The sequence below is a fragment of the Rhynchophorus ferrugineus genome, unplaced genomic scaffold (genome assembly GCF_030347505.1).
Source record: "Rhynchophorus ferrugineus isolate W39M unplaced genomic scaffold, kcgeb_rfMv2 rfM1, whole genome shotgun sequence".
Classification (NCBI taxonomy): Eukaryota; Metazoa; Arthropoda; class Insecta; order Coleoptera; family Curculionidae; genus Rhynchophorus; species Rhynchophorus ferrugineus.
Genome location: NW_027472580.1, coordinates 59,805,232 through 59,830,562, shown reverse-complemented (window position 1 = coordinate 59,830,562; position 25,331 = coordinate 59,805,232). Strand labels below are relative to the sequence as shown.

Sequence of the window (25,331 nt, the reverse complement as noted above, 5' to 3'; positions counted from 1 at the left end):
TACCTGGCCTAAATAAGCTAATGGAGTTAGCAGAACTATTGATGAAACACTTAACGAAATTTGTCTTTTGAAAGTTTTTTAAAAATGAATTTAGTCGATTAAAGTGCGATGACACAAGCATACACGATTTTGGACCTGAGCAACCAAACGCTGTTTATAGAGGAGATTGGTGGACTGCATCCAAATCAGTAGCCCGTCTTCTAAAATTAGTTCTAGTTTTTAAACTACCCAATAATTTCATTACTTTAGTATTTTTTTCCTATCTCCTATTATCGGCTATTTGTTGAATTAAAAAGTATAAATTAGAAATGAATGGGGGTTGAACTGAGTCTTTTATACTACTTTCTAGGATCTGTTTCACGTATTATAGCCCAACAGTAATCGCGCATCAGGCCGTCGAATCAAAATCCTTGGTAGCGTCTTTCCATTTTCACTATATCTTGGTGTATCGGCTTTGCTTGTTAGTCGCTCGTGTCGCCCAAGTAAGACAAAATCAACATGTGAATGCAGGAAATATATTTTGAGAGACATTCACGCTCCAATCTTGTGGTAAATTTGTAATAAATTGACGATTACGTGCTTATAATACGATGGTTTGTGATTACCGAGAAAGTAACACTTTTTAAGTATTTTTTTGTTCTTGAACTTGGACAAATTGGCAATGGATCACTGACCATATATGAAACTGACACTGATGATACTTCAGAATATTTATACTGTATTATTTTTTTTCGACACTCATCGAGCAAAATTAGCAATCATGTAGATGATAAGTATACTGTCTTAATAGGAATAATTTTAAAAAGACATGAATTAGTATCATAAAAAGCTATTTAATAAATTATATATTGACAATATCTGGGATATTTTCTATCAGTATTGGTGTTCAGTTGGAGTAGAGTTTGTAGCAGGGAACCCAATTTGTGAACACGATAAGCAGATACGTATAAAAACTTTTCTTTATTACCAACTGCCTTATTATTTTAGTTAGATGGGTTCCTTTACAAATATGTTTGACTTTTTAGATTTTTTGTAAACATATCTAACCCTAACGAACAGTAACAACAATATCTCTTTTAGATTAGTAAATAATCTATTTTAGTATTCGAAGTCATTCATGGCATAAATAATGCAGTAAAATTATAAATATTTAATATTCAATTTGTATTTGTTATAATAAATAATGATTTTTTATTTTAGATATATAATTAATGGGCATTGGAATAATAAATATATCGTAAATAAAAAATATATATATAAAATATATAAAACCCTATGTGTCTTTTATGTATTAAAACCAATAAAATTTGTCTTTTTTTATGTTAATTACTATTTTTACGATATACGCGATTATCAATGAAAGAGTATAAATCGACACTTCAGTTCAACTTTTATTACAATCGGTGGATAATTAATAGATATTTTATCAGCATTTGCGAATCTAAAACCCACTATTTACAATCACGTTAATATTAATGATACATTCTGATTTATATAGATTTCGCCGTAGAATTTGAACATATGAAAATAATCGTAGATTACGAAGATAATTTTCTAAGAATTTTTTTCAGGAATATCAATAAGAATATACATGAATAGAGACGTGAGTCGAAGCAGCTGCTATTGATATTCTAAACATTCCAAAATTATAAAGATTCTGGTATATAATTCACTTCTCATGGTTTTATTGACTATATTTTTCTACTATTATTATTAAAATAGTTGTATTTTATTGTAAAATATGTTATTATTTTAATATAAACCTAATTATTATCGTGTATAATCTTAATGAACCAGGATCCCAACGTTTGGTGACGAAGTTAAACAGGCATTACAAACCTGTAATTATTAATTAATCATTTTTATTCTAAACAACGTCAGAAACATTTTCATTCTAAAATTTTTAAATTTTATTTATTTATACACATCATTACCCTTATACATGAAAGGTTGATGAAAATGATCTTGATTTTTGGTTGTTGAAACTTACATGTGATAAAATGTGATTTAGTATTTAACTCGGCATTGGGTACATTTTTTACCAAATTCATGTTGAAACTTCACTTTCAGTGTATGTCATGTGTAAGCCATGAAAAATATTATAAAATTATTTTAATTCATAATATAAAAATTACGGTCAAATGTATATAATGTTTGTACACAAAATATCGCAAATTTCGGATATAAAAGGCAAATGGAATGGTAAAATGTACATGTCACCAGCTATTAATATTAATTATTTATTTATACGCTTAGTAGCTAAAGTAGTCAAGATAGCAGCAGGGTTATTTAGCGACTTCTGGTCTAAATCTTTAATTAGGATATATATTTGTAATTGTGATTATTGACAAGAGTCTAAAATTTGACTAGCAACAACAAATAAAATCACGCAAGTAGCTACGCTGATAAGAGGCCAAGGTCTTTGTCTCTAAGTTGGTCACTGACCAGCTACTAAGTTTAATACAGAAGATAATGATTCGGACCCAAAAAGGCAGTTGATCCAGTTTAGATATACCATAGTTAGTGAAAAAGAGCGTCCAAAATATAACAAAAATATGTTTATAATTGATTATTTAGAGATAACTTCTGGATAATATTACTCCATTTCATGATGTAATAATAATTTCTACTGCTTATTATCCTAAAAAAAGGATTAAAAACAATTAATTTTTATTGTCACATTATGTTACTATAATTTAACATTATTTTTAGTATATGGTTGATTTTAGTTTATTTTTAATACGCTATTTTTTCGATTTCTAAATATTATGGTACATAAATTAGAGGAACTGGACGGAGGTCATTGCTATATATTAATAATTTAGCATGATGTAAGTGGGTTATTAGGAGGACTATTTTTTTAATATGTCATACTCCTATTGAACAGATTAGACTTTCCAGATTTCTTCTTTCCAAATATTTGGAAATCATTTAGATTTTATCTATTTAAGCGGTTGATTATTAATTCTGTTTTATAGGATAAATAACTGGTTTTTATTAAAATTATTAAAAATATTTTGAACTGCTATTGGTATCATATAATTACATTTTCTTAAACATTTTCATTACCTCTTAATACATAATAAACAGCGATATTTGATGATAACTTTTTAACGTATTGAGTGAAAATAATGAAGAATGTTTTATTATGCAATTCATTGATTTTTTAAATCTAAACATAATGACTAGATTTATTTTGTATTTCTTATTACCATATATTATTCCATTATGACATAATTATATGGTAAGGCTATTTAAATTAGCTTACTAACATACAAATTTCAAAACATAAATATATCTTTGTGGTTTTAAACTTTGTTTTTTATCAGTTAAATCTCATGGCCAAAGTAGTTAAGCAGGATAATCTGATAAGAGCGTCTACTGTCAAAGCTCTCGCCTCGAAGATGTAATCTGTTACGATTGCGAAACGTTGGATAATTTTAGTGACACTGAAAAACGTTGTAAATGAAGACGCTCCAATCCGAAAACCAATGGTTCAGATATGAGCGACCGCGTAAATTAATTTATTCTCCATTAATAATAATTGATGCTTATATAATAATGACTAATTTCCAACTGAAGGTAGAATTAAAAGGTAAGAGACCTAATAAAGAATTTTAATATGGAATGGTATTCTTATGAAACTAAAACGACCAGTTTTACTAAGCAATAATTAGTAACCTATGTACGTCCGTCCACATCTACGCTAAAACTGATCAATGAAAATATTTATGAATCGAAATTAAAATATAGAAATATAGAAAACCATGTGTGAATACAAAATAAGTTATCAAATATAAATATCAAATATGAATGGTAGTATATTATTTCTGCAAATTTACAAGTAATTTCAGTATGTAAGTAAGTGCATATTTCAATAAAAATCAAACTTATGTTAAATACGCAAGAGAAGATCTACACAAATTACTCAGAGTATTTGGCTAAGCATAAAGTATGTGCAAAACGAAGAGATTAAAATAAATTTCAAAATAAAGTTATGAAACGTGAAAGGATTTAAAAAATAAACACCATTATCCCTATATCGTCGACGTCTTAGTCGTTGTACCACTTATTCCTAGCACACGCATTTGACTACGCAGTGCATTCCGTAGCTGGATATGTAACAGTCACGCGATGCAATACCTCCATTCCTATCTGGACAGCCAGATAGTTCTAATAAAACTATTTTGAGCACATTCGTCCACCGGTTTGCCTGTGTTAATATTCTACATAACTCCGTTTATAATCAAATTTCCATGGTACCCTTGTTTGGAATGGTATCCCAAGCTTTGGGGGCTCTAAATTCCAATAGTTTATGGATAATAAACCGAACTACTTCAATCCGCTTTCCTTTATTGATGGCTGTTCATCTTGAACTCCAAATCAAAGTCTAACTTGTAGTAGACTATGTTAGTTCACAGTAACTTTAATCCGCCTTTGACAGCCTTACACCTTACTGTGATGCTATAGCTAGTGACTTTTGAGCACCTGCAATCCACTGTTTATGACCTTACAGCTTCAGCTGCTTGCAATACTTTTATTAAAAGTGCACATATGTCTCTTAATCCGGTCGGTAGTAAATATTTTATTATTGGGATGTACTGATACTCCTTCAGACTATTTTACACTGCCACTTTGTATTATATCGTGTGATATCTTGTTATCAACAGATATCTCATTGAATTAGATGGCTAGTTAGATTTTCTAGTAGTCCTTGATGCCATAGTTCCAAATAGCCCTAAAAATTGACTTAAACAGCAATAATTTGTTATCTAAGGCAATTTAGATTTACCAATACATCTGGTCCAAGCTGAAATAGTTTATGCTTTATTAATACATGTTTTTGTCAAGTTAAGCGTCGATCTAAATATATTCCTAGATATCTAACATTTTCTGCTTGTTGTTCATGATTATTAATATTATAGTCCTTCTACGCAGGGTAAATCTCACATGAGTAGATTTTGTCTCGTTCGTCATAAGTTTCCATGTTTTCATCCAAAAAAAGGTTTTGTTGAAATGAATTTGTGATCAGAAGAGTGAAGTATAACAATGGACCAAGGACATTACCCTGCTGAATACCTGAATATATTAGATGTAGTTCAGTGTATTCGTTACCCTCTTTCACAATAAAGTACCTATCTGTGAGGTGTGATTTAAGTGGCAGGAAATGCGGATGGGGCAGAGGATTTTTCAGTTTAATTTTCTGTCTAGCATGCCATAGTTTATCAAAAGTTTGATAGATATTGAGAAATGTAGCCGAGCAATATTTTTGAGTCATTTCAATATTTATTTATTTCCTTGACGTTTCTTTGATGTGAACTTATTCTCTTATTCGTTCCGTGTTTACTATAGAAACCAAATAGTTGCTCTTGAATAATATATGCTTCTTCTTAAAATGCTTTGAATATCGTAGGTAACAGACTTTGGTAACATAGGAGAGGACACCTTTAGATTGTTTCCTTCGTTTCATAATCATAATGATTTGGTTAAATGCTAGAGAAGTAGGTTTGTCGTAAGGATATAAATAATAAATAGTAATCTAAAAAATTAAATATTTTCAGATCAATTACGTAACACACCTTATTATATACGCAATGCTGACGATCGTTGCATACTGAGGCCCAAGGATGCCTGCAGTCACGAAGGAAATAAAAAATTCCTATTCAAAGGGTCTTCCGATGGATGCTAGGAAAAATATAAATAGTAGATAAAAGGGAACAAAACCCTATACACTTTTGTAATAGCGGACGAGTGAAAAAAATGTAAATTAAAAAATAATCAAACGTCTAACCTTACAGTACTAATCTTTGAATGATACGTGTCGAAATTGTATGACTATCTGGCTTTTGGTTTGAAAGTTACAATGGTTTTAGTGAAAACATTTGTTCTGAAATTGAAAACGGTAACTAAATTAATTTAATTGTGTTTTCAATACTTGCTTGCTTTGGTTGTAGTTACAGTCACAATAGTTTAGTTATATTACATAGTGCAGAAATAGACTTCAGTAGCTAGTTATTTGCAAATCTGAATATTTCATGGACAGAGATTTGATTTAAATAAATAAACAATTACCAAAGTTGAATATCTTGACGAATTTAATTTTATTTAAAAGTTGTTTTATTACTTAGACCTGGAAATTATTGATTGATGTGTTATAGTGAATAAGTAATAATTTAATATTTAAGCTTACACAACAAACAATTATTACATTATTCAGATGTTTTTTTAGAAGATTTAGACTTAGTTCGGAGTCCAAATTAAGGGGGTATTTTTGTGTAGAGGTATACATTTTAGGTATTTTTTTTAAGTGAAATAAAAAAAACGAACAATATTCTACTACCTATTTTTTACTAAATATGTATCATTGTTCTTAACTCTGTTCTAATAAATATTCTTGATATAGAGAAGTGCCGTTATTGTACATAAGTCAAACTAATTTTTTCACCAAATTATAGCTGCTGTAGTAAACGAAACATTTTTACATTTTTTAAAAATAGTAAAAATCTATAGAGAAGGCTCACACCAAATTTCAAGTAAATCAGTTCAGTAGAACTTGAGATATTATGTCAACCGTCTCAAAAAAAAAAAATAGTTTCGAGAAAAACGCGTTTCAAATTTCGAGTAAAGTTCTAACGCGCCCTCTGTGCCTTACAATAGTATTTTATACTTACATTTTTGGTGTAGGTATGGTATTGGCAAAGTTATTGCGAAGGGACATGATCGCAGGTAGACTATTATTAGTTCCGTTCCGACTAAGCCGGTTTAGATGCCGCGTTACTAAAACATCTATAGTTTGTCCAAAGAAGTTTTGAACATACGTCATCGAGACGTTTAATGTATTGCCTACAGTAAATGCGCTTTAGAATCAGATAATACTTCCCTTTTCATTTTATTCTACTTAAAAAGAGACAATGTTGTCTGATATTTTCGAACGTGTAACCAAACTAGCCTGCCACAGTTGTCCGGTTATCAAATGTATGCAAAATTCTTCAAAACAATAGTGATAAGAGGTTATAAACCGGCAAGCGCTATTTTAATACTTTGCTGCTTTTGATAAATTTTAAATCGCTGCTTATTATTACCCGGATTGAAAATTCCTAAGCCAAACAGAACAGATTGCGTTTCTAATAAGTTACTTTGACTGGAACGAGATAATGGAGCCCCCCTTACCAGTAAAATTCGTTAGAGTGCTATACATTTTTACTGTTAAATATCAATTTGCTGCAATTTTTATTGAAAATAAATTTTAACGCGTTGTAGCACTGAATATTTGTATGCACACGATCATTAAAATATCTCAAAAAATTAAAAATATAATCTTGAATTCACCAAAAAAAGAAGGGTAAACTTTGGATTAACAATTGATTAGGTTTTATTGACACATTGGAGACGAAATTGAAAAATGATGGAATTGTGAACAAAAGATAGGTTGGAAATGAATAGCTTAATTATTCACATAATTATTCACTTTATGCATATGATATAATTCAATGCTGCGAGTTTCACACATTTAAGGCAGAGTGATGAGAGTGGAAACAACTAAAGGTGAATATATAATTAATATATGACAACTGTAGGAAATGTTATTGTAGAGTGTAAAAGATTCATGTGTTCAGAATATACATGAGCACTTGGATAAAATGTGTCAGGAGCGAAATAGTAACTGTTTTGCAGATATGGCAAATGAATTAAGGAGAATGCATTGATTAAATATACAGGTATTAATAAAACAAACTAAGGAGAAATACAGTGATATCAAAATATTTTTACAAAGGAACACTGTACTGAAGGTCGCAAGAACTAAGCGTAAAAGGTAAATATGCTCTCTGATGAATGTAAAATATATTATTTGTATATTCAATTGTTAATTAGGCCCTCAAGGGAGGTAATTACATAAAAACGCGCTTAGAACTTTAATCATAAGTGGTATGGAAAAGAGTACATTGTAAATATAATCAAATACAACCCTAATCTACAAACTATTATAACTGTGTATTTAATGTTCTGTGTGGTAATGTTGTTTTAAGTCCTTCGATAATATATGCATTAGGTTTACTATATTGTTAAAATACATTATATTTGATAACAGTATTTTTGTTTAATCATTTTATGTAAATTAGAAATGTGTATATCAAAACCAAACTAAACTAAAACTCAGAGTTGATACGGCAATATTGCGACGTTTTGTCATAACACATTTAGTTGACGTACGTTCAAAACTTCTTTGGATAGACTATATATCTTCGAAAATGATTTAAATTTAGATCAGCCTAGATAAACTTTTATTGATAAATTGGCTCTAAAATATATTTTAAAATATATTACGTTTTTAACGAATCTAGTATAATTTTCCAAAACGCATAAAAGAATTAAACCTGAAAACGTAGATACGTTTAAGATTGTGTAATTGTGCAATATTTGTACAGTCGTATAAAATTCTATTTTAAACGTTTCATTTCTTTGAGTCATACATTTTTTTGACACTTCCCGTTAAAAAAGGAGGATCGCCGTTAAAAAAACAACTTTCCTCAAATCGGCTCGTAATTTATAAACGGAGGTTTTCGAATTTGGCGGCATTCCTCGAAAGCTAAATAAAACAAATGCATCATACGGACAAGCGACTGTGAATCCGCATGGAAAACGTGGATCTGGTTTTCCGGCACGCCAATGGTTTTTCTCCCACAGCACGCTCCTTTTATTGTAGTGGGAAAGTAAACATATTGAATAAAACCGAAAAACGCGTCTTGATAACCGGCTTTTCGGCAACAGCCTTTGCACGGGTCAAAATATTGTTCTGTGTGATCATTCGGCGGCCTTTGTTCTATCTCGTTTTATCAGTGCAATCAGATTTCGATCTATTCCTTTGATCTAAATTTAGTTATTTCTTTTGGTTTCAAAATGAGCTGTCGTCATCGAAGGAAGGTGAGCATTGTTTAAAAATCTTTCGATATATAAATGATTAATATAAGCCACTGATATTTTGAATAAACCATAAAACTTAATATTAAATTAATTAAAAAAAACTGTTTTTTATTTAAAACATAATTACAGACACTTATATACATAATTCCAGATAATTACCATATCAATTACCATTAAATAAAAACGTTAATATATATATATATATATATATATATATATATATATATATTCCATTTTACCGAATATTGTAAAATTGTATATATCTAGTAAAGAATATAGTATAAAAGTTTTTACATGCTAATCGTTTGCTGCTTGTTGCTTCTTGAAATTGATGAAAGAAGAATTGTAAAAATTAAACCGCTGGTTTGGTTGGCGTAGTGGTAAAGGCGACAGGACGGTCCTCTTACTGTTGCGATAGTCGCGGGTTCGAATCCTGTTGGGGCATGGTCGTAAATTTATGTTTGTGATTGTTTAACATTTGTGGTTGTCCTTAAGCAAGTGTGTAAAATCTGACAAGGAAAGTGATCCCAGTCACGCCAGTAAGCCCCGATATCTTCTGGGATAATTTCTAAGTTGATCATATTCGCCAGTCAGTAGGCCTAAACGAGGACCGTCGTTCGGAGCCCACATTAAACTGTAGGTCCAGTCCAGATAAATCCTCATTGGTAAAAAGAGACTTTAAAATATAGAAAAAAAACTTGTACATACTTTAGGGGGCGTCTATGGTTTAGTGAAATGACCCTTATATATTTGATTTGAAATATTTTTATATAAACAGAAGATTTTTAAGAGTATTTTTACGGAGATGAATGAATTATGCTTATTTTCTTTCACATTCTTTTAATATACTGTTTCAATTAGCTTATAATGTTGGTGATGACCTGAACCCTTTTGCGTTTTAATATAACTCTTGTTATGGGTATTAATTTGAAGCAAATTTCAAGGAAATGATTTTCATTGTTAGTTACTTTACATAGCTGTAAAAGTCAATATTGGCTGATTTCAGTCAAGACTAGTTAAATAATAAATCATCAGTTTATAAACCAGATGATAACAAAGGATTATAAATTAGTTTTCTACAGTTATAGTTATAGTTTTTTTTTGAGAAATCAAGACCATAGTGTGAAATAATGGGGTATTTATTGTCCATTTTTAGCCATTACTTTTTCCATATTTCTGGGAGCTTTGAATTCTACGTCGGGCAAACAGTAACTCTTTTTAAACTTTTCTACTTTTACTAACAGTTACTAAGTTATATAATAATTCTGATTGTTGCTTCGTTCGTTACAAAATTGCTTGCTTGTATTTTTTGATTGGTAATTAATATCAAAGGTATTCAATTCATTTAATAGTGATTTTCCATAATAGTTTTGTGTTACTTAAGCCTCCGACTTATCTTTGAATATCTTCGATTAACTAGGGTAGTTCCTGTCATTTAAATCAAAATAATCACATCCGAATAGTTGAAACAAGTAATTATGGCATTTATTAACACAATATATTGTATTCATAGTAATATTACATTTTGTTCTTTATTTAATTGATCAGGAATATTAGAATTTGCAATTCAGCAAAATAATGAGGAAGAAAAACTAAAATAACGATCACTTAATTTTTATTAAGTTACAGTTGTTTATTATATCTTTTTATTCCAGAAAAGTGCTTCATCTAGAAGTAGTAAATCAGAGTCCGGGAATAGCAGCTTGACAGATGAGATGGCTGACAGTCATTTCATTGGACCTAAGTATGATGTTAAAGTATCTAAAGTCATGGGAAGGTAATACATATTTTTATGAGGCATTAGCACTAATTAATATTAATTAAGAGTATTAATATAATCTGATTCTTTAGACCATTAGGTAACATTATTGTTACCTAACTTACTAAAAATAAGCCATAATTCTAAAATTTAGTGCTAGTTTCACTTAGTATTTTATGTTATTTCTACCAAACTATTACGTAGAAATCATTGAGACATTATACGCAGCTTTATCATTAACTATTATATAGAGATTTCACTTGGAAAATTGGCACTATTAGCTTCATATATATCCATCTGCTGATGAATAAGCTAATGTTGATGTTATTAAAGTCGATGATGTTAAGCTGATGAAGTTAATGAAACACAATAAACGAAATGTATCAAAATGTTACAATATAGTTTATTATGATATCAAAACTATATTTTTGAATATATTTTGGTTTGGGATGTATCTAAAAATATACCTTCAATAATGGCAAACATGCAGGAAAATAGTTGTAAAAATGACTTCTAACAAATCTAATCAGCGAAACCTGGATATAACGATATAAGTTATTCAAATTAACATAGTTATGTTTACAACTCTTTTGTATAAATAGAATTATTTTTATATCAGAATGTTAATCATAATCATTGTTAATTCAAAATTATTACATTATACTAATGTTGTTGTTGTATATACCTGGACAATCCTAACATTCACATAGTCCCGTAGTCTTTCACGTCTAAATCAAATGTGTGGACTTGTTTTTGTCCATTGCCTTAACCTTATTATAATTGAAAATCTAATGATATCTTAAATACCTACTTAATGACATCTCACATCTAGGCACTTTTGTTATATATTTGTCGGAGGAGTAAATGAGTTTTAAAATATTTGGTCTATTTCTAGATGCATTTTGCTGATGTTGATTTGAGTTATGTATGTGTGTTTTCAATTCTGCACATTTTAATAGTTAAAGAAGGAGACTCGTTTTTCGTTTTTGGAGCTTGATGAATGGATGTAAGATGAAATAAAATAGTAATAATTACATGATATAACCGTTATTTATTGTCAGTATAAAATTGTAAAGAAGACAGAGAGAAAGAAGGAGAATGGGACAGTGTTATGTGAGTTCGGTTTACAGCAGTAGTTTATCACTCTTTGTTCATCACCCATTAAATTTGGTCATCGAAACAGAACTAATAGCATTTATCGAAGTATTCCCTACTTGTTTTATTAAATGTAGGTTCCGCAGATATGTGAATAAACAGCAAAACAGAATGTCAGCTTATTACAATTTTACCAATTGATTGTAGATTGTCTGAGAAAGGAAAATCCAATTCCCCTTGAATGAACGTTAAAGTTAAGTGATCTTGGGGACGAGAAATTTCGCAAACCTATTTTAACCCTCGATTTTTAACATGATGAGTATTACCTGCCTGTGCATGCGTAAAATATAACTACAGTTCAGAATAGGATTTCTCGAAAAACATTTTTTAAATAGTATTCAAATACATTTTCAAGCCTTTCTCAACTCTCTCGTACTGCCACTGATACTATCTTATTTCACTGAAACAGTTTGTTAAACTATTGTGTGTCTGGTTGAATTTCAGTTGATGTAGAATAGATCAAGACAATCTATTTTGTGTTTTACTGGTTTAGTTTTTCATACTTTGTGAATTTTATTGACTTCACACGCATTCCCAATGAGCTGTCTTTTATTTTAATTTAACATAATTCTTGCTTACGTTTTTATTTTTTCATTATTCAAATTATTGGTAATATTGTTGGTAATTTTTCAAACTCTAAAACCTTGATCTTTAACAAGAAAATTGAACCGGTTTCAAAAAAATAAATAAGGAACTAACTAAAAAGGAAACAATAATCAAACTTAGATTTTTAACACAAGAAGTTTTAACATAAAAAATATATATAATATTCATTGTAATATCTCAATAAAAAAAACTTATTTAACCTACCTACTACACGTATTTATATTCTACTATATACACACAATTTAGCTTAATACCGACCTAAATCTACTTAATTACTACCAACTGATAAGTTCGAAGTCAGTGTCAAACCTAAACAATACAAAAATACTGATATAATTTTGTGACATATACGAATTAATCTAATTAAATTACGAACAAAACAAACCTAATTTGTTGTAGTACACCTCTTAACCTAACTGATTTACTTTTTTACATCTAATTGTGTTATGCATACTTTAATAGCAGTATATAACTAATATACTACTATAAAGAAATATATTTTGATATTCGTTTAACAATAGGAGTTATACCATTTTATTCAAAAACAACTACATGTTTTACCCTGTATATGAAAAATAATATATAGTATAAATAGTATCTTATAGTATCCATAAACAAAAAGCTATAATATTTTTTGTTATTGTTCTTGTTCTATTTTAATCATCTTTATATACATACGCATTATCTTACATTGGGGATCTATTAAGATTAACCAGCCCAATATATTATAAACAAAATATATACTTAGTTATTATTAAAAATCCATTACAACGGCAATAAAAACAAATAGAGAATTTTAAAGTAATCGATGCTATATATTTGCAGTTGAAAACTAATGAGAACAATTAATTATAATTATAAAAACATATTTATATGTTTTAGGTTTAACAATGTAGGATCGTAATTGTTTGGTTGGTTTTATTTTCCTCATAATTTATTTTTGAAGGCGTTTACATCGTTATTTTCTTCAGTTTTTTGCCAGAAATTAGTTTGAAGTTTCTATACGGTCTCTAGGTTGTTGTAGCAACTATTAGTCTTCTTATTAAGGACATTGCCGCAATGGTAAATTAGACGACATTAAAGAGCACCACAATTGACAAATATCTTCAAAATTCAATATACATTTTAATGGGGAAAATGTCAGGTCCTTACATAAGGCTGACCAGTTCTAAAATATTTCAAATCAATAAACATGGAAGCGATATGTCTACTAAATCTAATTATTTTTTTCCTCGATAGAAAATATCTACAGTGATGAGAGCTACATGAATACATCTCCGTTAATGTTGCTACTTTTAGAAGTCACAACTTGGTTAAATATAATCATATAATAAGATTAACTTTTCAATCAGATTAATCGTTAAACGGTTTTATTTATTGATCAGTATGAAATACCTTTATACCATTTCGCTTTCAATCAGTTTTAGAAATGTTGATACGCTTGTTATATATTAACAAAACATTTAACGATCATTAAATTTATTTGTAGTTCTAATGTCAACATACAATTAAACGTTTTCATTAAACAAGAATACTCGAGATTTAGAAATGTTGGAGGCTTTCCAGTTACAATTTAAGGTTGAGGTTCGATCTCTATTAATTTATTAGATGTTGTACTTGTTATAAAACAAAATTTACATTATTTACTACTCAGACTGATCGACCTTAAAATGTCTATTCTGCCTGTTCCATATTTTTGTAATCAATATCATAGTAAAAAACAACAATCAAAATTTTATTTAGAGCAAGGAAAAAAGTTTAGAAGGCTATTCAAATACGGTCAAACAAAATGTTAATATAACTATATGAACTATGATCACAATTAGATGAGGGAAATGGTGAAGCCATATTTAATTGATAATAAAGAGATAAAATTTAATAGAAAGAAGAGAAAGAAAAGTCGAAAGAATATGTTGCTTTTTGGTTAACAAATACCAACTAATTCTTTATGCTGGTTTTGCTGGAAAATTAGATCGGTGTTAAAGTCTCGTAAGTAAATATACATTCTCCTCTTTAACGTCTATTATTTTTAAGTTTAGAGGGTCGTTAATCTTTTTTTTATTTGGTGTTCATGCATTTATTTTAAGCATATTATATCATTGAGTTTTACCATCTGTAAATCTTTTGTGAATGACGGTTAAGTTTACAAGCCTCGCTGTTAATATTTCAACAATATTTATGGACCAAAAACATTAAAAGTATTGGGAACAAGCATGTTAGTCAGCTTTAAAGCATTTTATTATCTATTATGTCTTAAACCACTGACCCATTTTACCAATCCTACATATAAAATCAGAGTTCTTTTCATCCACATCAAAATATATTTTCGTAGTTAGTGAGGTAAAAACTTGTTTTGGCCTTACGCTTTTACTGCGATACTTTTGTGCGAAGTCCACTTAACTACATAAAGAAACAGTTGGAGTAATTGCACAATGATTGACAATCCAACGTCAACTTGTCTTCTTGTCTTGATAATTAATCAGATTCCTGTTAATTGCATGAATTCTAAAGGGAATAATCTTATTATCTCCCCGGAATCAAAAACTGCTAATTTACTTGGTAATATTATTTCATTTAACGGAACGAAGAGACGACTGGTTGAACGGCAATACAAAGCGATATTGAAGGTAAAAACAGACCAAACCGTTTGAGTCGTTCACTGTTCAGGTAGTCAGAAAAAGGCAGAAAAAAATTAAAAAATTAAAAGACAGGAATGTATAGATTGATGACGTGGGGAGTATTAAAATATGGCGCGCCCTCGTTCGCACTATTGCAGCCTTCTTTGTAACCTAAAACAAAAAAAAAGAAAATTCTTAAACTAGAATCGTATAGAAATGAATATCGTATAAAAACCAAACCTTTTATCACCTAATTACGACTCTTTAAAAGAAAACGATAATTTTTTTACCATTTTTTGGCATTACAATGATTAGAAATCCTAGAATTTTATTACAGTCTTATTTTAATATGATAGAAATCTGAAAAATGTATAGAAAAATCAAACCAAATTTTATATAAATCGGTTTAGTAGAACTAGTAGAACTTGTTTAGAAGAAATAGTTGTTTGGAGAAAAATGCTTCTAAAGTTACGCGTAGTTTAAGCCTAACCTAACTTTTCCCAATTTCTTTTAAACGGGCTGCTCTGGCCTCTTTTGGAGCATTAGAAACTCGTATTATTTGAGCGGTCAGTCCGGGTCACATTAAAAATGGGATAAAACCTTCATTAAATATATAAAAGTTGTAAAGGTATAAGCTTTCATAAAATCAATTTGAATTGTATTGAGTTCTATATTTTTAGGTACAAGATGTCATATCAATGAATTCAGAGATTCATTGTCATTTTAATTTCTGAACAAAAATTTTAAAGTACCTTTAAAGTACCACTATGAAAGCACCATTTAGAGTGCTAAACATTTTATGAGGGCAGAACGATCGCCAGTAGACGAATGATTCCTATTATCTATTGTTTGGTTCTTTCCGACCGAGCCGATTAAGGGCCTATCTTACGGGATTAAGCTTTGAAAATATAAAGAAAAATCGTTTTACTTTTCAGAATTCTAGACTAGAATAGCCCCTTAAAAATCTAGAATTCACTTCAGTATAACTCTAATTCTTACCCAATTTGCAGAAAAATGCCAGTTATTCGATACTTGCTGAATAATTTGATATTTTCTTTAGTCATAAATATTTATAACATTTTTATATTGCAGCTGAATTTATTAGTTTTTTTAACCGTCCGGTCACCGACTAAACTTTCACCATTCGTTCAATTACCGAGTACCCGGGTACCCACCTATAGCGTGGCAGATGTGTAAGTCATTAGTGTACTGAATATTTTTTTTTTTGGGTAAACTGGCTGTGTGGCATACGAAATAGCTATAGGGGCACAGTTTATAGTTCTCATAGAAACAACAATAGCGGAAGCCAACAGAATACCTGACAATAGACGAGCAACTTTATCCATACCGAGGTCAAACTAGATTCACTCAGTATATTCCGTCAAAGCCAGCTAAATATGGATTTAACGTATGGTGGATATGTGATGCTGAACATTCGTATCCACTTACTGGACAGCTTTACATTGGAAAATCAAAAGATGGTTGTGAGAAAAACGTTGGTGAAAGAGTTGTCAAAGACTTATTCACTACTGTTCCACTGGCAAAATCTTGGAACAGCAGCATAAAGCATACATTCCACCAGCAATTGCTGTATCAGAAACGCGAGAAGAATTATCTACTGTGTTTGGCTTTCATAAAAAATTTACCCTATGTAGTTATGTGCCAAAAAAAAATGCATCATGGAGCTAAAATTAGTGATAGTGCAAAGAAAAAACCTGAAATTATTGAGTTTTATAACTGATCTAAAGCTGGAGTAGACACGATGGATAAAATGTTTGGTAGATATACTACAAAAAAATCAACTCAAAGGTGGCCTCTAGCATTTTTTTACAATATTCTCGATATTGCCTGCCTTGCATTATATGTTCTGTATTATGAGAATAATAAAATGATTGATTGTTAATGAAATGATTTTTACAAAATCGTATGAACGACGATTATTTTCATCGGCAGTTGGGCAAAAGAAGTCGTTCGAATAATGCATAAATTACGAGGCATTTCTCAACGATAGTGGCGATTGAATCTTTTCTTGGTCAAGCTATCAATCCGAATGCGCATTAGCGAACATCATCTGTATCATTGACAGACCTCAGACACAGCTCGATTCAACTGGGAGGAAAACATTACTAGTGTATGCTATGAATGTCTCCAAAGTGAATTTAAAAAACGTCGCAAAACTAGAAAAATATATTCGGTATGTGAGAATCCTATTTGTGACAAACACTGTATTACAATCACGACATGTGAAGGATGTCTATTATCAATATTGTCATAATATATAAAATAGTGTAAATAAATAAATAGTAAAAGAATGGAAAACGATATTAATAAAATAAAATAAAACGTTATATATTTCAATTTTTGTTATTGTTTATAACAAGAGTCAAATTAACTAAATACTTTAATAAGCAGTAGTGGGTACCCGGGTACCTGGATATTGAACGGGCTGTATCAAGTTTGATAGTTTATAACTTTTATTAATTAATTGATTGTTAAACATTTTTGGGGATCCAGACGGCCATAAAAAAATTAAGAAGATAATATATTTTACCTGCGGATTGAACTGAATAACCCGGGTGACCGGTCATTGACCGGACGGTCAATGGGAAAACTAAATTATTAATCAAAACCCTAAAGCAGCTTCTGGAGGCACTTACTTTTATACCATTATTTGGCGAATTAAACGAGATCGAATGAAAAATTATATTACAACTTTACCTGGCTTTAATCATATTATAACTCTACCCTATATTACACTCAATATTTTAAGAACATTAATAATTTATTTGTATATACACGTCATATCAATCTTAATGGAAGAATGTTTTGATTATTCACTAATTAATTACATTTTGTTTAGATATCATTGTCTCTAAAAAATAAATAAAGATCGTCCTCGAATGATGAACCTCATTTTGCGCTAAGGCAAACAGCTGCCGATAATTTACTGAATAGCCCTGTTTTCCAAAACAAAAGGAATTTTATATCAAAACCTGATCGTTCTCTGTTTCCAAACAAACGTTAATCATTTTGCGCGGCATCTTTATCGTTGCTCTCGTCTGACTTAAACAATATGCCGATAGCGAAAGACTTAACTTCGCGGCTCGCCCTTCATCGTGTCCAGAATGTTTACGATCACCGCTTGAAAAAATAAACTTTGGCTGAAATATAAATAACTATTATTATGATTTTATAAAGTCCGCGTTTATAAATATAAAGCGAAATAGCTATAAAATAAACCGAGTGCGGTAATGTTTTCCAGATAAGAACGTCTCTGGCCGGTTGCCAGAAATGTTAAAATTGCACATTATTGCACAGAGTTTTGTCATTTTGCTTGGTCATTTGGAGATCTTGTTATTTAGTGGAATTTTCATGACCTGCTTTGTTTTTAGACTTGAATTATATTAAATTTCAAGCTAGGCTACAGGTGGTACCGTAAAACTATGCAGACATTGACGAATGAGTTTTAATTCGAGTGAGTTTCGATGAGCTTAATTTTGATCTTCTCATGTTTCTCAAAGTTCGTTTTTTCATATGAATTTCAAACACTAATTTAGGATATATGTGCCCCCTTTTGATCGATGATACTTTTTCTGTTTCTAAGATTTTTGCCCGAAAACAGATCCAAGTGTTTTACACAAGCATCATTTCAATCGAACTTAACACCGTAAAAAGAGTTTTAAAGATCAGCTATAGGGTGAAAACATCAAAACTTTCCAGCCTCTCCCTCCGAATTTTTGGCGAACGCCTTACTTATTGGTCAATTCTGGTAGTTGTACTCGCTTCGGTGATACCTATAGTCTATCCAAAGTTATTTTGTACATACGTCAACTAACAACATTATGACGTCAAAACGTCTCAATGTTGCCGTATCAACTCTGAGTTTTAATTCAGTTTGGCTTTGACATACAACAAAATTCTAATCTGGATACCGTGATTAAACAAAAATACTGTTATCGCAAATATTATCAAATGACTTAAAACTACAATTAAGTACACATTATTAATAGTTTGTAGGTTAGGGTCCTGTTTGATTATATCCACATTAAACTCTTTTCCACACCACTTATGATTTAGGGTTCTAAGCGCATTTGTAGTTGTATCCTCTGGAGGCCTAATCTGCCTAATTAACAATTGTATATCCAAGTAATATATTTTACTTTCATTAGAGAGCATATTTACCTTTTGCGCTTAGTTCTTGTGTCCGTCGGTACAGTGTTTCCTTGTAAAAATATTTTGATATCACTGTATTTCTCCTTCGTTTGTTCTCTTAATACCTGTATATATATTTCTTTAAAATGATAATATTATATTTGATAATACTATATTTAATTATTGCATTCTCCTTAATGCATTTGCCATATCTGCAAAACAGTTACTAGTCTTTCTCTTCTGACAATTACGCGCATATCTGTGCACATACATCTTTTACACTCTACAATAGGATTTCCTACAGTTATCATATATTAATTATATACTCACCTTTACTTGCTTCCATTCGCATCACCCTATCTTAGAAATTGGTAGTATTGAATCATACCATATTCAGAAAGTTTCATTCAAATGAATAAGTAAGCTGTTAATTTCCTTTCCAATATAATTTGTTAATTTCTTTTTCAATGTATCTTATCGAGTTCATCCAAACCGAAGATGCTACTAACCTTTCCTGTTTCCAGCACGAAGTTGAATATATCTGGCAATGAATTATTAATAAATGTTATGACTAGTAAAACCTAATCAATTGTTATTCCAACGTTTACCATTTTCCGTCAACTTTTGTTGTCATGATACTATTTTTATTATCATCTTGCCATGAGTGACCATTGCGTATATTGGCCCCATTCTGAAATATCCATGTCTCATCTAAATGTCTCATCGAGACGTTTATCTGGGATGTTATTGAAGGGTATTTCGGTCATTCAGTGCTCAACCCTTGTTTGGTTTAGACGTGCCACAATCGACTGCCCAAGCCTCGTCAACAGGTAACTCCGCTGCCATCCTTTTTATCTTTGTATTTTTCACATTTTTTATATTGTCAATAAATAACGGTCACATCATGTAAACACCACTATTTCATTTCGTTTTACCTCCATTCACCGAGCCACATCATTTACCCTAAAATACAAAATTGAATAAATATTCCTTCATTTTATTACATGGTTTTAAAAAATTTATTCTTTTAAAAGCAAAACGCGGAAGTTCCATTTGACCTCTTCACACTAATATTTTCCTTTGAAATAATTGTATTAAATTATATTAATAATGAAAATACTACTCACTGTTTTTATACATTGGATATATTTAGTCTCTGAGAGAGCTAACAAGCTCAAGCTGATCTTGACCCGCTTCGTATGAAGACGGTTTTTTTAGGTGAATTCAAGATAATATTTTTCTATTTCTTAGATATTTCATGAGCGTGTCCATACTAATATTCAGTGCAGCTGCGACACGCTAAAAGTATAAAAGTAAAGTAAAGCAAATGAATGTTTAACAGTAAAAATGCTTACCTCCCTAATGAATTTTACTGACAAAAGGGGGCCTTCATCATCTCGTTCATGTTCAAAGTGACTGATTAGAGCCAATCTGTTCTGTCTGGCTTCGGAATTTTCAATCAGAGTAATAATAAGCAGCAATTTGAAATTTATCAAAACAAACAAAGCAATAAAATAACGTTTGCCGGTTTATAACCTCTTACCACTATTATTTTGCAGAATTTTGCATACGCTTGACAACCGGATGACTTTGACAGGCTAGATCGGTTACACATTCTAACATATCAGACAGCATTGTGTTTTTTTTTAACTAGAATGAAATGAGAATGAAAATATTGTGTTATTCTAAAACGTATTTACAAATTGCGACAGGCATACATTAAACATCTTGATGACGTATGTACAAAAAAAACTTTGAATAGACTATATATTAAAATTGGAACGATAAAGAAAATATTAGCATGGCCCTTGCGCTAAGATGAGACGCAAAATAGTAAATCATTCCACATTTATACTACAATAAATTATAATAAAAATATATCTACTGATCATCCTTCTAAAAGTGGACTATGGCACTCTATATCCTAACCTCCATATTCCGATTATCAGTTACAATAAGTTGTGCAGCCTTACATCTACCATTCCTCTCATCTATCGCCGAAAGCTACTCTTCCCTTCTTCTCTTATACCAAATTCGAGGAAAGATCGATTGCAATACATCCTTCCACTAGATAAGTATCTAGACTCATCATCCTACACGGAGGACTCTACCCTCTATCCGTGTAGGTCGGGGGACTGTACTCTCTATCCGTGTACACAGAGCATCCTCCATTATATCTGACTTTTCCCAATTTCTCAAATTTCCCCCTGAACTTTCATGAGAGCAGCCATTTTTGAGTTACTTTCTACCTGAAGCACAATCTCTTTTATACTGATTGCTCCAAATTCAGTGCAGAACTAGGTTCTAATGAAATATGATATCAATAATGAAATTCTCTAATGAACGATGCTCACTACTACGCCTTACACCAGGCCCTAAAATATCTTTTTTTTTTCCAAGCACACAGGAAACGGTTTATCATTTCTGACTCCTAGAGTGTGCTGGATGGTTTCTGTGAACGGGAGTATAACCATTTCCTAACGTGACATATACTGACGCTAGTAGAGATCCCCTTTCGCGTTATCATACTTCATGCTGAATAAGTATATGCCACGGTGAAGTCTACCGTCTAGTCTGAACTCTCTATCGTGAATATATGCATCCACAACTTTATCCCATTATCAGAACCTTTATCAAAGACCCAGTCCAAAGATGTTGGGTCTTCAAATCAAATCAACTACTTGAAATCAAAAGTGATTTTTTTAATCTCTATCCTATTCCCCTGCCTGTTCTCATGGAGTGAAACTAAAAAGTCTGAGATTGGAACACTATCTTTCTTGCGAGGCCACTTGATGCCCTCAAAAACTCCGGTAAGCTGTAAATTGTGTGACTATTATCTGTTTCTTATTTATTTTTTGATGTCGGTTCAATATTTTTGTTTAAAGTATTTTATTTAGAGTAGATTGTCAAATTAATAGTTTGGCTAAGTTCGAGAAACTTATGATGAAGAGCCCTTATCGTGCACATATGCATCTACATTTTTATCTTATTATCAGAACCTTTATCAAAGACCCAGTCCAAAGATGTTGGGTCTTCAAATCAAATCAACTACTTGAAATCAAAAGTGATTTTTTTAATCTCTATCCTATTCCCCTGCCTGTTCCCATGGAGTGAAACTAAACAGTCTGAGATTGGAACACTATCTTTCTGCGAGGCCACTTGATGCCCTCAAGAACTTCGGTAAGCTATAAATTATGTGACTATTCTCTGTTCCTTATTTATTTTTTGAAGTCGGTTCAATATTTTTGTTAGAAGTATTTTATTTAGAGTAGATCGTCGAATTAATGGTTTGGCTAAGTTTGAGAAACTTATGATGAACAGCTCTTTTCCACGTCCATCATACTTAGCATCCTTTTACTTGGCGTCAATGATCTTCTCCGAGCTTCGACCACGATATTTTTTGCGCATTATTGTCCTATATATATTTCCATCGCTTTTAACTAAGATGCGGAACCCAACCTAGAGAAGTTCAATTCGTTTTTTATAAACCATTATATAATATGAAATATTTCGGTTTACATTAATATGCTTAAGAATTTAGTTCATTTTTAACCGAATTTGCAGGCTTAATTTTAATTTAATTTAATTTTGGGTAAAATAATAAATCTGTAGTTTTTACGCATTAGTACAATTTTGCTTGTATTATCAAGAATTCAAACAATATATGTTTGGATTAGTATAATATTAGTTTTTTATTTTTTAAATCGCCTATAATCTCGATCCATTTTATTCGAAGCTGTTTGTTGCACCGACATACATGTCTTAACCATTGTTATCTGCCTCTCTGAAATTGTTCCTCAACTATGTACGCATTTTAAAGGAATGACTTAATTTTTAATTTGATCTCGGAGATAAATATTTGAACAATTTGTGGCGACCATCATATTTGAAATATCTCAAGCTTACAAATATTAGAAAGCAATAGTGTCCAAGTCTCGGAACCATAAAATGTTTGGCAAGATAGCCTTTTGAAATAGGCAGATATTATTCTGATTGTAATATTTCTCTCTTTCACATGCACCATCTTAGAGAAGCAAAATTTCCGGATACGGCTTATTACTTCGGTAGATACTACTTTCTTCACTACATAGAAAAAAACGAAGTCGCCTTTTCTGTCCCTATATCCCTATGTGCGCTTAAATCTTTAAAACTACGCAACGGATTTTGATACGGTTTTTTTCAATAGATAGAGTGACTCAAGAGGAAGGTTTATATGTATAATACATGCATAATATACTAAGGCAACATTGCTAATTTTAGAGGTTTCTAACGTGATGTCGTAAATTAACCTATTTTTTTAGGCTTATTTAGCAATTAGCAAAAACGCTGCCTAACCCTACGAGTTAGATCAAATTAATGTACTACAGTATTGTACACCATAAAAAGGTCTACAAAAAAGTCCCCGATGGTATATGTTTATCTTTTAGGGATAACCCACATTAACCATTTTTATTGTTTACTTTTTACGTGAGAAAATGGCTTATTTACGAAGCTATTTTAAGCAATACGGCATTAATCCTTATCGAATTAAGTACCTTAAATACAGTGTGCAATTAATATAGATCAATATGGTTCCTTACAGCATGTAAATTAAACAAATATTTTCGGAGATATTACAAATTTAAAATTTGCGTTTAAAAATGTGTAATGTAATAAAAATTGTATGAATTTAGATATTCCAAAGATAGCAGGAAATCTTCATAGTAAGTATAGGGGAAGAGGAATTGTTTTACTCCAAATTTAATGCGTGCAGGCCAAGGGCAGTAATGAATGAACCAAAAATACTGGATCGATTTTAATCCTGTTTTCATTGAGTGACATAGGCATATATATTTTATGCCCGTGCAAAGTCGGAGTGCAAAATCCCGCTATGTTTTTATATACAACGTTCATATTTTTTCTGTAGTGTATTTAATTTAGTATCAGCATTGCACCCGTGCGAAGCCGAAAATCCCGCTATGTTTTTATATACAACGTTCATATTTTTTCTGTAGTGTATTTAATTTAGTATCAGCATTGCACCCGTGCGAAGCCGGGGCGGGTCGCTAGTATCCCATATTCTATTAATTACTCATCCCAAGTACTTATGCTCCTATACATGTTCTATCTCTCAAAAATGTATTTTTTTTTTCATTCTCAAGACGTGGTTCTGCAATTCTAACTATATCATTGCGAATGCTAGAGCTAAACTCATATTGAACGCCATACTTGCTTCCAGGAAAAATCACATAATTGCATCAATAACTATGTTGAAAAACAATGATCATATTGAGAAGTAATTTATCAGTCTCAGAGAAACTAATAATCGTGGATGAAGGAGATAGTAGTCAGAACTACAATCAGGTCTCCGCATTGCCTATCGTTGAGCCTCAAACAAACTAGATTAAAATTGGATTTACACAAAAAATTGAGGGTGGAATATTAGACATTTTGTGTTCTGGCTTAAATCAGCTAAATTCAAAATAATCCAGAATAACGAAGTCGAACATGCTTTGTGACAGATCTTAAAGCTACATCTAATATATGGACCAACATTGATCATAAACGTGGATACTGATATATTTATGATTGAAATGATATATTGAAATAAAACTAACATTTCTCATATTCAAAATAGGTAAAATTGTTGTACCGTTTTCTAAAATACTACCTGCCAAAATATTTGATAAATTCGCGGTTATAATGTAAATCTTACTAAGCTATAATGAAATATGTGGTAATATTTAAGTACTAATAAAAATTTTATGTGAGTTAATAAAATAAAAAATGTTTGTCTTAATGAACGGTGTTCGATTCGCTTAGTTACGCAGTTGGCTCAGCGCTTTAAACGAATAATGACTAAAAAATGTAATAATGTCATTTTTATATTTGTATACTTCATTTATAACAATAATATAATATAAGAATATACAATCAATATAGATATTTTATCGCAAAACAATTTATATTCTGGAGGTATATAAACATATTTAAGTTCATAGTAGATCGTATCCTCATCCTCCGAAGTAGTAATAGTGGAGTTGTTAAGGTGACAGGATGGTCTTCCCACTCCTGCGTTAGTCGATAGTTCGAATTCCGCAAGTCTGAATGTAATTGTTTGTTATTGTAATTGTAAATGT

The 25,331-nt window shown here is 30.8% G+C and overlaps 1 protein-coding gene and 1 non-coding gene across 2 annotated transcripts in view; both read left to right on the top strand.

The window, feature by feature from the left end:
- Positions 1-8,575: 8,575 nt before the first annotated feature.
- Positions 8,576-25,331, top strand: part of LOC143190093 (SET domain-containing protein SmydA-8) — a 44,364-nt gene continuing 27,608 nt past the window's right edge. Inside the window, exons 1-2 of the mRNA XM_076394227.1 lie at positions 8,576-8,922; positions 10,578-10,699. Of these exons, the coding sequence (XP_076250342.1) occupies positions 8,899-8,922; positions 10,578-10,699 (146 nt within the window). The 5' untranslated portion in view covers positions 8,576-8,898. The remainder of the gene's footprint in view (positions 8,923-10,577; positions 10,700-25,331) is intronic.
- LOC143189413 (U6 spliceosomal RNA) lies at positions 20,962-21,065 on the top strand. Its single transcript, XR_013003868.1, has one exon. It is a non-coding gene; the product is annotated as a U6 spliceosomal RNA (small nuclear RNA).